The sequence below is a fragment of the Episyrphus balteatus genome, chromosome 1 (genome assembly GCF_945859705.1).
Source record: "Episyrphus balteatus chromosome 1, idEpiBalt1.1, whole genome shotgun sequence".
Classification (NCBI taxonomy): Eukaryota; Metazoa; Arthropoda; class Insecta; order Diptera; family Syrphidae; genus Episyrphus; species Episyrphus balteatus.
Window position 1 is genome coordinate 149,937,048 of NC_079134.1, and position 16,149 is coordinate 149,953,196.

The 16,149-nt window shown below is 32.4% G+C and overlaps 1 protein-coding gene across 1 annotated transcript; it reads right to left on the bottom strand.

The window, feature by feature from the left end:
• Positions 1–223: 223 nt before the first annotated feature.
• LOC129905305 (CWF19-like protein 1 homolog) lies at positions 224–15,462 on the bottom strand. Its single transcript, XM_055980756.1, has 10 exons — positions 15,363–15,462; positions 15,137–15,300; positions 14,964–15,068; positions 14,696–14,901; positions 14,527–14,627; positions 7,789–8,005; positions 7,607–7,727; positions 7,214–7,542; positions 6,993–7,150; positions 224–378 (listed from the first exon to the last, which is right to left on the bottom strand). Exons 1-10 carry the CDS (start codon positions 15,380–15,382, stop codon positions 240–242), a joined length of 1,560 nt encoding a protein of 519 aa, XP_055836731.1. The 5' UTR covers positions 15,383–15,462; the 3' UTR covers positions 224–239.
• Between the last annotated feature and the right edge of the window lie 687 nt (positions 15,463–16,149).

A 16,149-nucleotide genomic window follows, 5' to 3' on the forward strand; every position in this document is an offset into this window, starting at 1 on the left:
ATATATAGATAACCTTTATATACACATGAGTTTTTTATATATACAATATATTGTGTAGTTTAATATTTTTTTTTTAATTTAAGTTACTTTATATATATTTTTTTTTGTTTAAATTATGTAATAAAAATACTCTCATTGTAAAATGTTACACACAAAAAAGAAAAACAAATTGGTTTTTTATTTTTATTTTGACTATTTTTTATTGCATTTTTATAAGCGTTTACATTGTTGGTTTTCACTTATAAAGTAAAATCAAATTTCTTATATTTCTCACGAAATTGTTTAACAAGTTCGATTTCTTCGTCTTTGGTAAGACTGCAATCTTTCCAGTCAGTTTTTTCATCACAATTTAATAGATTTTCCGAGCAGAATACTTCCCTGAAAGAAAAAAAGGAAGACAACGGGAAAATTATAATAATTGTTCAAATAAGGAAGGTAGTCTTAAAAGAAAAACAGACCTCTTTTATTTGAACCGATAAGTTAAAAATAAACAAATAAATAATAGGCGTTTTTTTCTACAACTCAGTAGCTACTCTTTTTTTTTATTTTATTCGAGAAACAATACAAACAAATACTTGTGTATTTTTTGTTATTGTTTTGCGAATAAAATGAAAAATGAGTAGCTACTGAGTATTAGAAAAAACACGCCTAATATACCTATTAGAGTGTCCGCAAGAAATCGATTTTCGAAATTTGGTCGGGGGAACCCCATAAAATGTTCCGCCTTTGCAGATTTTTAGATAGCCAAAATTTAAGCTCGATTGGATAAGTCTAAATGGTGCCGACACTCGCTCAAAGTATCAAAAATCTCTGTTTTTTCACTGTTTTTCGAAGAAAATTAGCTCTAGCTCCCAAACAGATGGGGTTATTTTCACTTTTTATATATTAAATGAAAGGTAGTGTTATTACACATAATTCAGATTCAAAATTTGTTTAGTTTTACAAAAAAAAAAAATATTGTCATCAATTTAAATTTTCAGTACCTACCTCAAAAAGAGCTGAAGTGCAAACTCGATTTAAAATGAAACTTTTTTTACTGTTTTATTTAAAAAAAAAATCGAAACATTTAACAGATTTCTAAAAAACAAAATACTTAACATCGTGTTAAATTTCTTATACATAATTATTGAAGTAAATACTAAAAAATTTAATCAAGTGACTTACTTAAAGTAGTTTTGGAAGCATCAGGATATAATTTTCGGCACTCACTGACTACCTGAAGTACATATGGTTTTTGTTCCTCATCTTTAGTTAAAAGATTATTAAAATCGGTTATTAACTTGACTCCTCTTTCTGCCATGTCATTTACGACTTTAAGTGTTTTCACTTTCTTAAAGCCTTCTTTAAAATGGAGGTTTTCGGGCCAAAGATTTGGAGGTTCTTTGAGAAAACTTGTGTCTATTTTCAATCGGCCGAAAAAGTTCAATGTTTCTTTGTTCACAATATTTTTTAACCCTGCTGTGACAAATTGTTCAATTTCATGTGGATGTAGCTTTGGATTTACTATTCTGTTGGTTTCTGTTTCTCTGTTTTTTAAAATTATGTTGGCCATTTCTGATTTTTCGCCATCTGGTAAAGTTGGGTCAAAGAACGCCAGACCTACCAGCTCTGAACTCAAATACCATAAATGGTTTGAGAATTTAGCAAGAGCCTTCTCTGAAATGTCTTTGTCTATCTTGCGGTATTCAATGAAATCACGCAAAAGATCAAGATCTTGTTTAGGAGCCAGATAAGCTCTTGGGGCATTAAACCAAGCCTTGCAGTAAATTTTTACGATGAAAACGCAGATATCACCGAGAGCGTTACGTTCCTCGTTACTCATTTTAAACTGGCTTCGAAACATGAATATTTTTAAGCTATAAATAGCTTTGGCCATCCACCTAGCATGATGAGTGGCTCCTGGTGTTCTGAATCCAACTACGCTTCCATCTCATTTTCCTGCTACCCGATGGCCCAGAGGTTGCCTGAGATAGAGAAACATCCATTCTATCCCCATCCGCAGAATTCTGGCTATATACTTCTTCTTGAGCTTCCTCCTCCGTCCCCTGTGTTTCCGCGTCATCTTCAGTATCTTTTAAAATCAGTCAACATTAGCAAAGATCTAATTAAAATGATAATAATACTAAAGCTTACCAATATCAAATCTGAATTCTTCAATTCTGCGTTTTTTTCAGTAATGGTCAAGGCATCTCGATGTGCTATATCAAAGAGATCGTCCATTTTCAACGCAAATTATTTTATTTTATTTTTGGTGCTTTCAAGCGTTTTGTTTTTATTTCGTTGGTGATTTCTCCACTCATTGTAAAGTTTTTCTAATTTAACAATGGCATCTTTTTCATATTTTGTTTGAATTCTGGCTTTTTCCCAAAAAATAAGTACCTCTTGAATGACAAGTCTTGCAGATTCCTTTAAATTTAATTTTACAATTCGCAAATTAAAAAATAGTGTTGACAAAACTTGACGATTTGAGGGTAATTTACACCCTGTAATTTGATGAGACGGATAGCCTACAAGAAAAATTTTTTCTCGGGTGTTTGCTGCCAATGCCATATCAACGAACACAAAATATATCTGGAAAACACTAACAATTCTTAAAACTTCTTTTAATCTTAAAACAAAAACGCAACAGAATTAATACTCACATTTTATTTTAAGTTAATTTATTTTATATACAAAGGAAAATTAGCAAAAAGCGAGAGTTTATCTTAATAAAATTATTGAACTACCAACGAAACGACTCGTGAAGCTTAAACTTCATAAAAAAAACAACAAATATGTATTTTACAACTGCATTTTATTTTGTTTCTATAAAAAAAAACGTAAATAAACAGAAAAATTATTTCTCTAAAATTTAATTTTTTTTCTATTAAAAGCTTAAATCCTGAAAATTCCATAACACTTCGTTGAATATCTTAAGATTTGTTTTAGTTTGTCACGACAATTGTCAACATTGAGTTAGCCCGATGTTAAAGCGCTCGCCTATCAATCCAGGCATAGCAGGTTCAACCCCCACTGGGTGCCCTTTTTGTTTTGTTTTTTTTTTTTCAGTCAATTTTACTCTGTGCTTCTATAATTGATAAAATTATTATTTATTATTATATATAATACGAGAAGCATTTCAATTAGATAGGTAACATCAATCTATAACATAGAAAGTTTTATTTTAAATCGAGTTTGCACTTCAGCTCTTTTTGAGGTAAGTACTGAAAATTTAAATTGATGACAATATTTTTTTTTTTTTGTAAAACTAAACAAATTTTGAATCTGAATTATGTGTAATAAGCACTACCTTTCATTTAATATATAAAAAGTGAAAATAACCCCATCTGTTTGGGAGCTAGAGCTAATTTTCTTCGAAAAACAGTGAAAAAACAGAGATTTTTGATACTTTGAGCGAGTGTCGGCACCATTTAGACTTATCCAATCGAGCTGAAATTTTGGCTTTCTAAAAATCTGCAAAGGCGGAACATTTTATGGGGTTCCCCCGAAAAAAATTCGACAAAAATTTTTTTCTATGGGAGTTGCGGTCACTCTAATACCTATATCTATTTTGTTTGGTAGAAACATATAAAAAATTTTTTTCTAAGACAAATTCTATGATACTTTAATCTATATTTCAACCAACTAAACACAAGTTTAGAGATAAATTTGCTCATTTATTCCAATACTTTCATTAGCTGTTTTACGATATTTTTGTTGAACATTTGAGATCCTTCAATTACTAGCTCTAATTTAATGTCAGGGTTAACCTAAAGCACTATGGCCGACAGCATGCGTCCAAAAGTCAAATACATTATTTGCTGTTGTCGGTTGGGATTAAGTAGTTCAAAAACTTGATTTTTAAAATCTTCGTGGAAAAACAATTTACAGTCTGAAAACTTCAATCGTCCTTTTCGAGTGGCCGCCCGTTAAACGACAAACAAAATTTTGTAGTGGAAAAGTCAAAAGTTTTAATTTGATTATTCACTAATCCAGATATAAAATTTTAGAATTGAGTGGAAGCTATTCAAACTTTTTTATTGGATTTCCGAATGAGTGAATTATGGATTTGACTTCAATCGAAAACGACAACAGTGTAATTTTGAGATCACTGAGGTACTTTTAATTGCATATGAAAAGTTCAAGAGTTCTTTCTGTTTGCACACCTCTTGTTAGATTTCAGAGTCAAAACATCCTTGCTCATACCGTAAATGATTTTAATTATCGCCTTATTCAACGTTCATGTAAATTGCAGTTGGATACCGAGTATCAAAATTTTCTCAAGTAGTTCATTGATGTAACGTTCTTTACGTAACGTTCCATATTTTTGTATTGTATTTCTTTTGAAGGAATGGAATACCACCTGTAAAATAATCATAATACGATCCGCACCTTCATTGGAATAAAAGCTTAATTGCAATTTTTTATGTTCCATTGCTCTAGGTATGTTGACACCGCAAAAAATGCTCTCATTAAAAAAATTTCTTACAACACAGAATGTTGACATAATATAAAACCTGGACATTCAGGAAAATTTGCATTCCTTATTCATTTTTGGAACAATCTGCAATTACGTCATTGTTGCTATGGTAATGGGTGGAAAAAAATTAGAAATAATAGTTTGTTTAAGGTTAAATTAAGGGCACATCGTTCCCTTTCTGCGTTAACCATGTGCATATCTGCAAAGTAATTTTGTTTCGATCCATAAAAGAAATTTTAACTTTTCTGGAAACCAGACGTACGAAATGAGCAATCAGAAGTCGAATTAACTTATAAAAATATTAATTGAATTTTTCAAGAGCCCGCTTTCGTATATAATTTTCTTGAGCAGCAAACAAGATATTTTCAGAAATTCTAGTTATGCAGTTAACGCATTGAAAGCTCTATGTTGGTTTGAATAAAAGGTGCACGAAACTGCATTTCGTTAAATAACTTGATAGTATTTACCTTTATAAGAAAAACGTTAATACTTATTTGATGCGGATGGTATTAAACGCAAAACTATTTTAATTCAAAGCAAATGATTATACGGCACTTCCAGTAGAAGCATTTTTTTATATTTGATTCTTTTGTAGGTAGGTACCTTAACTCAAATATAAGTTACTGACTTAAAAAAATCTACAAATCGGCCATTCCATTTGCATTTTTAGGACATTTTCACGCTTATTATCCAGCTTATCTCGATGAAGAAGCAATCTTTTTTCTTGAAACTTGGTAGGTCTTAAGTGCTCATAATAAAGTTGAAGTTCTAGAAGTTTCAAGAAAAACTAATCACAACAAAAACATTACTGTTAAAAAAAGAGCCAAGTTCTCTTATGTTGAAGTTATGCTGGCACAAAAAGTACTGAAATGTAAAAGTGTACCAAGTTCTAAAGCTTGGCTTTAAATTTGTATAAATAAAATGTTGATTGTTCTCTTGACAATTTTTCTTATTATGCCGATTTTTAAAGCTAATTGAAAAATTGCCAAGCAAACAATAAACATTTTATTTATACAAATTTAAAGCCAAGCTTTAGAACTTGGTACACTTTTACATTTCAGTACTTTTTGTGCCAGCATAACTTCAACATAAGAGAACTTGGCTCTTTTTTTAACAGTAATGTTTTTGTTGTGATTTCACTACTTTTTGCAAGGTATTGCTGTGGAACTTAAAATCTCTATAATTGATGAACACTCAGAGAAAATGGGCGGTTACCACGCCCGCCCCTTGTCTAAAATTCTCAAATTTAAAATTTTTTATTTTGTTTAAACTACCAGGTCTACCATTCTACCAAATTTTAAGGTTCTACTACAGTTAGAAATGCTCTATAATATTTGATGAAAATTCAGCAGAAATGGGCGGTTGCCTCACCCCCTATCCAAAGTTCTCAAATTTTAAATTTTTTATTTGGTATAACTTACTAGCTTTACCATTCTACCAAGTTTCAAGATTCTACGATAGTCAGAAGTGCTCTAAAAAATTTGATAAAATTTAGTGAAAATGGGCGGTTACCACGCCCCCTGGCTAAAATTCTCAAATACAAAATTTTTTCCTTTATATAAACCACCAGCTCTACCATTCTACCAAATTTCAAGATTCTACGATAATCAGAAGTGCTCTATAATATTTGATGAAAATTCAGCGGAAATGGGCGGTTGCCACGCCCCCTGGCTGAGATTCTCAGATTTTAAATTTTTTCCTTTATATAAACTACCAGCTCTACCATTCTACCAAATTTCAAGATTCTACGATAGTCAGAAGTGCTCTATAATAATTGATGAAAATTCGGCGAAAATGGGCGGGTACCACGCCCCCTGAATTGAAAATCTCAAATTTTCGATTTTTTCCTTTGTATACACCATAAGTCCTATCACCATGTAAAATTTCAAGTTTCTACGATAGCGGGAAGTTCTCCATAATTTTGATGATCTGTCAGTGAGTCAGTCAGTCAGTCAGTTACGGTTTTCGCGATTTTTGAAGTCCTATATCTCAGAAACTACTCATCCTAAGAAGCTGAAATTTTGTGAGGAATTTGGGTTTGGCCAGCTCAACAAATGTAGCGAGTTTGAAATTTCTGGCATCTTTGGTGTGGAAGTTAGAGGGGGGTCGAAAATGCCCTGAGTTGTTTCCTGTAAATAAGGGTGTAGTGCCAAAGTTGCTAGAGAACTTGGCTGGGCACTACCGTGCCCCTTGATTCAAAATAGCTAAATTATTAACAGACAATGGCGGTAACGAAGAAGATTTGTACGCGTCTTCTCCGTTACCGCTTTATCTGTGAATTATTTGGCTACTTCTAGAACATCAACTTTATCATGAGCACTTAAGACCTACCAACTTTCAAGAAAAAAGATAGCTTCTTCAACGAGATAAACTGGAAACAAGGTCAATATGTCTTCTCCGTTACTTTGGAATGGCCGAAATATAACTTTAATCTGTTAAAACGCTTTAATTCCGGCTTTCAAATCTTGTTGACATTTTTTTCAATTTGTAATTTACCGTTTTATTCAAAATTTGGAAATCAATTGAAAATTACCTGGCAAAATGTATTGGAAATTGCTTCATATTTTGTGTCAACAACGTCGTTCTATCGGGTAATTCAGCAACAAAATATGGTCCTCGTTGTGGTAATTCTGATGGTTCTTTAATTTCAGGAAGTGAATCAAATGTAATATTATATTCTTCAGCTTTATCCTAAAAAAAAAACAAGTAATCATTACTTTCCCATCAAACTTGAATACAATTCTCAAAACCCACTTCAAAACCATGTTTAATTTTCCACGCATATCCTTCATCAATACCCAAAGCATTGATTTGCAAATGTGAGCATTTATAGTTGCGTTCTGTAAAGCACACTGTTTGACCTTGTTCTTTGAAGAATTCTCTTATAGCTTCCTTGAATTTAATTAATTCAGCCCAATCTGAGTCTGCTAGAAGTGCAGCTGATTGTATGTGTGTGATTGAGAGAATAAGGACATGATAATCATTGATGGGACCCTTGGCTAAAGCAAGGTAAAAACTATCTCCAACTGAAATGACCAAATGTTTTTCAACATCAGGCGATGATAAGCAGAACCAACATTTTTCTAAAAATAAACAAAGTCATGATGTGGTTATTTGCAATCATAGAAATCTCAAGTTTTAACCAACCTTGATCGAAAGTCGGTTTTTGTCGTTTTTCTTGACCATCGTATCCAAATCCTTTGCGTCCTCTTTTTCGATTATCGTTTGAATTTGAATTTAGGTCATAGAAGTATTGTTTCCCGTCGTCCTGCCAAATAAAAAATTCAATCAAACCTTCTCAAAAAGTCATAAATCTTGAATGAACTTACCATTTGTTGTTTGCCTTTACAATCATCGAAATTCATGCCCACAAATGGACATGCTGTCTCGGTTGTGGTTTTTTGGATTAAATCCATGACTCTCATCTTTTCAACTGGACACAAACTCAAGGCATAGACTGCTTTTTGCTTTGTTGGATTGCCTACATTAGCTAAGGCTATGAAGCGGGTGCAGAGCTCGAATTGAGTTGTGCTATCGGCAGGAATTCTGGGGGAAAAAATTGTAAATTTTAAGTAAGTAAAAAATTCATTTATTTTTTTTAATAAACATTAACATTTGTTTCTTTGGATTTGCCCTCTAGCAACTTTAATTTGTATTAACAAACAAACAACCAGCAGAGGGTTCATTTAGCTGAATAATTCTATAAAGATTTTAATTTACATTTAGAATGTAATTTGGATCTTCACTAACCAAAACGGCGATCCGTTGTCAAAAAGATATAAACCATTTTTCTAGGTTTACCCAAGCATATGAAATAGCACGAAAAATTAAAAAAAACACGCTTATCCTGACTAAACCACAGGTCTTAGAAAAATGGATTATACCTTTTTAAAAACGGTTTTTAATGTAGAAAAATGATTTACCCTATTGGGTAGGTAGCGTCAAAATAAAAATCTGCAAAAATTAGGGATTTTTTTTTTAAATTATTTTGAAATAGTTATTCCCCTTAGGAACTTGATTCTTAAATAACGAACGCCCTAATGTGCATATATACAGAAGCTAAAGTTTGGGGATGGATCAAATTTTTCTGATTTTTTTAGAACTGATTCCCGGTGTCAAGCAGGGATGTCCGCTTAGTGCACTTCTATTTTCCCTGTGTATAAATGACATTGTTACTGTCGGTTGGAAAACTAATCAATGTACTGCTATATGCTGACGACTTGATCATTTTATCAGAGTTGAAAGAAAATTTAGAAATATTGATGATAAACCGGGAATTGAAATCAACTCTGATAAGTCACAAATTATGATTTTTTCTCGAGCAAATCGGGTTGAATTTGGAAGCAGTGGGTTAGCGACGGGGGCGGACCGCTCTGGGTGTCACCCATTTAGGGGTGACTAGGCTTTATGATATATATTTTTGATACGTATTTATAAACGTTGTATAACTTCATACAACTGTTCAAATTTGGAAAGTGTGATCAAAAACCTTGTTTATTGTTGTCTTATAGCTGTCAAACTTATACACAAGAGTAGATTGTTTTAACCGCGAAAAATGTGATTATTATTTTTATCAAATAAAGCATATTTCCAACAATTTAAAAAAAAGTTATGCAGTGTATAAGTAGACAAAAATCTTATAAATACGACTGTTAATGTTATATGTTTCAGTAAAAGCATAAAAATAACGTAAACCAAATATGCAATTTAATGGCAAAAATTGTTAGAAAAATATTTTCAAAATTGTTGGTAGCGTTTTTTGTTACAAATTTTCAAAATAACAAATTTGGTATGCCTTTAAAAAAAAAATATTGATCGATACAAAAAAAAAAAAATAAAAAAAAAAACAAAATTTCAAGAAAATTTGTTGATCATTTATCAAAGTATTGAATTTAAAAAAAAAAATTAATATGGAATTTACATCCAAAAAATTATTTTTTTTGAAAATGTTCCTTATTGGTATAAGCAAAAAAGTAGTAAATTTACAAAAGTACAAATTTTGTATTTCTTTCTATCTCCATTTGTTTTTAGAAAAAAAAACTACAAAAATTGTTTTTGAAACAAAAACTAAGCTTTCTGCATCATTATTTAAAATTTTGTATTCGGAAAAATTATCACAAAATGAATTTGAAAATTTTTAATTTTTCACTTTTTGCAAAAAGTGATCGTTCTATTTATAATTACAGTAAACTTTCGCTAACTTGAACATACCATAACTTGAACAATCCAATAACTTGAACATCCTATTTTGCTGAACTTTTTTATTGCTGACTCTATAAGTTGAATATTTTAAATATTCGAAGCTCTTTAAGTTGAACAAATAAATTGTATTTCAACAGAAGTTTGAATTTCCTCAATATAGTAGAGTTGGGCACTTTAGTTCATTTGAGTGATCGATCACTTAGTTCAAATCACGCTGATGAACTAGTTCATTTTAGTTCAATTTACTCCGGTTTTTTTAGAATTAAAAACAAAATTAGTTTGTAAACTATATCCAAATTTATGTAAAATTGACGCATTCTACATAATAAAACAAATACAACCTAAAAATAACAGATATGTACATATTTTATTTTCTATAAAAATTCTTAATTTCGTTCATATACTCTTGTTGAGCTTTCTGGTTCCTGACAAAAGTCTAGAAGAAGTACGTTTTGCTTTCATTAAATAGAAATCATAGCAATGCAAGGACCAAGATGCTACTTATTTTTATTCTTGCTCAGAAATAAGAGCAAGGGGTGCTTGAAGAAGAAACGCTGATACTGGCACAAGCGACCTTTTGTTTTACACCTAAATCTTGAGGTAGAGCAGAGGAACTGATTTCTCTCAACAAAGAATTGGATGCAATTTCATATGCACTTTGGTTTTTGCACGCCTTCTTTAAACGTCTGTCGGGTTAAAAGGGCGCTGTCGACGCATAAGACAAGGACCAAATTTGAAAATTCCCTATACAGATGGGACTTCCTTTCACCCAAAAAATATATAAAAAAAATGATAATGTAAGGTGGGCGCAAGCTATTTTGTAATGTCATATTACGGCTGCTTTAGGTTGCTGTTTGGTTTGTTGAAACAAATCTTTTTCGCTATTCGCGAACTAAATTGAACTAAGTAAGTGAACTAAGTTCACTAGTTCACCAAGATGAACTAGTTTATTGAACTAGTTCGTTCGCGAACTACACAAGCCTACAATATAGGATACTACTTTTGTAATCGTGTTGTGTGTCATTTACATTAATTTATAATGACAAATTGAATTCATACAAAACGAAGACTTTTTTATATGTTCCAGTAACTTGAACAATCCAATAACTTGAACAGGCCTGGTTTCGTATGTGTTCAAGTTAGCGAGATTCCACTGTATGTACCTTAAAAAAAAAACGGCAGTTTTTTTAGCAGTTTAGCAGTTGCCTAAGGCAAAGAGCAAGTAAAAAATTTTAAGTCTAGTACATAGGGTTAGGTTAGGTTAGGTAGAAATGGCTGTCAGGAAAACAACTGACACACTTAGACCATTTATTGGTCCGTTGTGATACCATGATTTTGTGAGGAAATTCCTCACTAATTAAACCAGTTGGAGCTTTTAATAAAGCGGTGAAGGTTGAAGATGTCAGTATTGATTAGCTCACTGGTATCTTCTAAGAAATATTTTTCCAGGTATTTTTTACGTCTACTGGAAAGGGCAGGACATGAGCAGAGAAGATGTTGGATTGTTTCTTCTTCTTCCTCATCAAGGCAACTTCTACAGAAGTCGTTAGAGATTACGCCAAGTCTTATGGCGTGTCTACCTATGAGACAGTGTCCTGTTAAGACACCTATTACAGAGCTGATATGCAATCTGCTTAGAGACAACAAATTTTTTGAACGTTTTGGATCTAGCCTAGGCCAGATCTGCTTGGTCGTTTGGCAAGTTATAATGTTTGACCATCGTATGTTTGTTGCCTCTATAGCTTCTTGCTTCAGCATGAGTTTGCACGTTGCGATTGGTATACCAATATTTGCCTTATTGGGTAAAATTGGTATTAGAGTTCCATTTCTGGCGAGTTCGTCTGCTTCACAGTTTCCCAGAATATCTCTGTGACCCGGCACCCAGAAAAGGTGAATGTTAAACTGTTCTGACATCTCCATGAGAGATGATCGACAGTCGCGGGCAGTAACGGAGTTTGTGGAAACCGAAGCTAACGATTTAAGGGCGGCCTGGCTATCAGAGAAGATGCGGATATCCGATGTAGATATCACGTTTTCTTTGAGCCAAGTCAGTACTTCTTTAATCGCCATTATTTCCGCTTGGAACACGCTGCAGTGATTAGGGAGACGGAAGGAGAGACTAACATTAAGTCTATCGGAGTAAACCCCGCCACCCACTCCGTCATTGGTTTTAGAACCATCTGTATAGAAATGAATTGAATCATCTCTTAGAAACTCGGCATTGTCCCATTCTGATCTATTTGGGATGGTGACTTCATAATTATTGCCGAAAACCAATTGTGGGGTGGTGTAGTCGGAGTGACTGTGGATTGATCCGAATGAATTCAGAATATTTGTGTGGCCAATAGAGTTATTGGTCCATTGAGAGATGGCTTGGAGTCGAATAGCAGTGCTCGCGGCCACCTGCTTGCTGAATATATCTATGGGTGGAAGATTGAGTAATATATCAAGAGCGGCGGAAGGTGTCGAACGGAGAGCTCCGCTGATGCACATGCAGGCTGAACGTTGGACTTTGCTTAACTTGTCTCGATATGTTACTTTTTCCAGAGCAGTCCACCAAACTGCTACCCCGTAAGTCTAGTACATACTTGTGAAGGAAGTCGTGAAGTGAATTCATACAATTTTGTTTTGTTTTCAATTTTCAAATGAATTTTGTTCGAAAAATATATAGGGGGAGTAGAATCACGAGTAAAAGAGATTTCTGTACATTTTACTTCACGCCGTGAAGCAAAACTCTCCAATTTTTTTTCAAGACGATGGTTCACAGGAACATTCACGGGTGACCAAAAAAAATTGTATGGATTCACTTCACGACTTGTTTTACAAGTATGTACTAGGTTTTAATACATAAGTGGAATTTCATTTATTTTACTGATTTTCATTCTGGGGTGACACCATAATTGCCACCCCGGATGTAACTTACTGATTGGAGGTACAATGGAAAGATTTTAGAAGTGACAAAAGAATATAAATATGTATCTTGCAGTGAACCTTAACCCAACGCTGAATTTTAGTAAGCACCAGGGTTCGGACTTTAGTTTCAAAATTTCGAAGCAAATTTGAAAAAAAAGTGAAGTAGATCCCAAATTTCGGAAGCAGATTTCAAAATTAAACTTTCAGAACTTCCCAAAATCGAAGTAAATCTACTTCGATCGAAGTAAAGTCCGAACCCTGGTAAGCACCACGTTGAAAAATTCAAAACCTCTTAAAATCTCATTAAGGCCTCAGTTATAGCTAGCAGTAAAATCCATCAGTAAAAATTGAAACATCAGGAATCTGAAATGTTTTACTGATGAGCGTTTATAGCAATCAGTAAATTTACGTCATTAAATTAAATGTTTATTTGACATTCGTGCCTCAAACAATTTTGTTTTCCTTTTTTACTGTTCATCTCATCGGTAATTTTTTTAATGATGGCACCGGAACAGTAAAAAAATGGAACGCCATCAGTAAAACGAAATGGATTTTTTTTTGGCATTTGGCAGTCAGCTGTTAACACAAAATGGTTCTTGATTCTTTTTGAAAAAATTAGTGGAAATATGTTTTCAATTTATTTCATCAAAATTTTCCACGAAATATAAGATTAAAATATTCAAAATAGCAAAGCAAAATTTTTACTGATGGATTTTACTCATAGCTATAAGGCCTCAGTTATAGCTATCAGTAAAATCCATCAGTAAAAATTGAAACATCAGGAATCTGAAATCTTTTACGTATGAGCGTTTATAGCAATCAGTAAATTTACGTCATTGGGCACGTTCAAACAGTTAACATAAAGCTATCGGATAGCTTTTTGTTGTTGTAAACAATGTTAAAAATTAGCAAAGAAACGAACCATTTTCTGTCAAAAAATAATCTGAAGGTATCCGAGAATTTCTGGTATACCTCAGGCATTCGAGTGATCAGCTGATAAATATTTGGCTGTTTTTTATTTTGATTACTATTTTCGCGATTATTCAGCTTGAAAATAAAATAAATTTGCAAGAATTAAAGTTAAATCGATTTTACAAGAACTATGCAACAATAAAAAACAAGGAATTTGCTCAAAAGAAAAAATTTCCTCTCTTCAATATTTACATATTTTTTTGTAGCTGCTTTGGCAAGCTATCTGGATAGCTTTTCGTTCAAAGAGATATTCCAGATACGGGTATCCCAGATAGCCTATCCGATAGGTCTTTGAACGTGCCCATTAAATTAAATGTTTATTTGACATTCGCGCCTCAAGAAATTTTTTTACTGTTGATTTCATCAGTAATTTTTTTAATGATGGCACCGGAACAGTAATAAAATGGAACGCCATCAGTAAAACGAAATGGATTTTTTTTTGGCATTTGGCAGTCAGCTGTTAACACAAAATGGTTCTTGATTCTTTTTGAAAAAATTAGTAGAAATATGTTTTCAATTTATTTCATCAAAATTTTTAACAAAATATAAGATTAAAGTATTCAAAAAAGCAAAACAAAATTTTGACTGATGGATTTTACTAATAGCTATAACTGAGCCCTAACCTTAGGCCTCAACAGTAAAAAAATTGCTTGAAGCGCGAATGTCAAATAAACATTTAATTTAATGACGTTAATTTACTGATTGCTATAAACGCTCATCAGTAAAAGATTTCAGATTCCTGATGTTTCAATTTTTACTGATGGATTTTACTGATAGCTATAACTGAGGCCTTACATAAAGACATTTTTTTTTAACAATCACATAAATTTGTCGAATAAATAAAAAACCTTCAATTTATTTGTAACCTGTGTTATGTAGCTAAAGTTTTTGGAATGGAAGAGTAAGAGGAAACTGAGAGGAGCTTTATCAAATTGGAAATTGTTGTGGGATTTTTTTTGATTGGGAAATGAAGAATTTACCTGTAAGGTTTTGGTTCCTCGTAAATTCCATTTATGCCACAAAAATGGTAGCGAGGCTTTATCTCTTTCGAAAGGTATGAGATCAGTTTTGATGTGTTATTCTTAGGAAAACAAAAACAAACAGAAAATACAATAGATTATGATGCTATCGGAAATTATTCAAACTCACTTCTTGACCAGCAATTCCATGAGGCCATTGAGATGTAATAAGAATGTCAACCCCTTTATAATCAGTTGCAGTGGTCTTATTGACTAAACAGGAATTGCGTACAGCCATGACATCATCTTTGTTGAATGTGTTGGCTCCTGAACCTTGAAAACCACTCAGATAAGCGATTTTAACTCCTGACGAAAGGGTATAAAGACCTCTTTTACCTAAAAGATGGAAAACCAACCCAATTTTTAACTGTGAACATCAAAAACAGACAAAATCTAACCTAGGAAAGTTAAATTGGTGCAAATATCACCATTTTCTTCAATGTCTTCATAGAATTTGGCCGTTTCTTCTGTATTTGGACCAAGAATATAAGTTGGCACTGGAACTACAAATAAAAAAAAAAACTCTCTTTTGTATTTATCATATATTTATTTATTAGATTAACAAAATTACTATTTTTAAATCCATTTTTATATGCAATTAATTCATCATTGTTAGTTGGACTAAAGAATTCACCACAACATAAAAGTAAATCAAATGGTCCCGCTTTTTTGTTAATCGATTCGACTCGGGTGAAAAGTTGTTTGAAATTACCATTAACATCACCGCTAACTAAACTGGAAATTTATTTTAAAAATAATTAAAAGAAATATATTTAATATTGTGATTGTAATTTTACATTTTAATTTTTTGATCCATTTTTTATAGATTGTTTTAAATTATTTTTGTGAGTTTAAATTTTTTTTAAAACGTTTGTTTATGTGAAAAGTTGTGTTTTTGGGTTGACAGAAGGCAGACCGTGAAATGTCAACTTTGATTGTAATAGATTTTTGTAGTGTTCGTAGATGTATGTAAAGGTTTGTTTGTTTTGAAATTCATATTTTTGAAAATGTGGTATTGGGAAACCGCTGTATTGTTTGTGGATATTAGCCCTGTTCCATTGGCGGTCGTAGTTTACTCGTGAGTAGAAATCTAGTACAACAACTACAAATTCCTATCTCCTCGAGTAGAAGATCATGTGTTAATTCTAGTACTAGATCTACTCATGAGTAAACTACCACCTCCAATGGAACGGGACTATTATCCGTTGTTCTTAGAAAATAAATACCTCGTTTATAAGTCCGATTTAAAGATCGAATTGAATCCGAATGGAAATTTCAATCCAGGGTTCGAATTACGGCACACGATTATTACGATCATACGTTAACGTTTTGACTATTGCTGTCTCTATTTAATCAGTAGAAAAAGATAGGGACACATAGCAACCATACGTTAACGAAAGTATACCGTAATTCGACCCCAGGTATATGATTATACCAGATCGAAGAATCGAATTCAAATAAAATCGAAAACACATTTTTTTTAAATACTAGGTGTGCTTTTTTGTTTATCTATATAGATTTTGTGCAAAAAAACGACATCGAGATATTTGAAAACAAAACAATTTACGTGTTAAAAACAACAAA

What these genes read in the sequence shown, in the direction of transcription:
- LOC129905305 (XM_055980756.1), bottom strand. Translation starts at nt 15,382, where the DNA reads ATGGATCAAAAAATTAAAAT. An exon ending in GAGGAACCAAAACCTTACAG is followed by an intron (nt 8,006 to 14,526) that starts GTAAATTCTTCA and finishes TTTTTCCCCCAG; the next exon opens with AATTCCTGCCGATAGCACAA. An exon ending in AAAACCGACTTTCGATCAAG is followed by an intron (nt 7,543 to 7,606) that starts GTTGGTTAAAAC and finishes GTTTATTTTTAG; the next exon opens with AAAAATGTTGGTTCTGCTTA.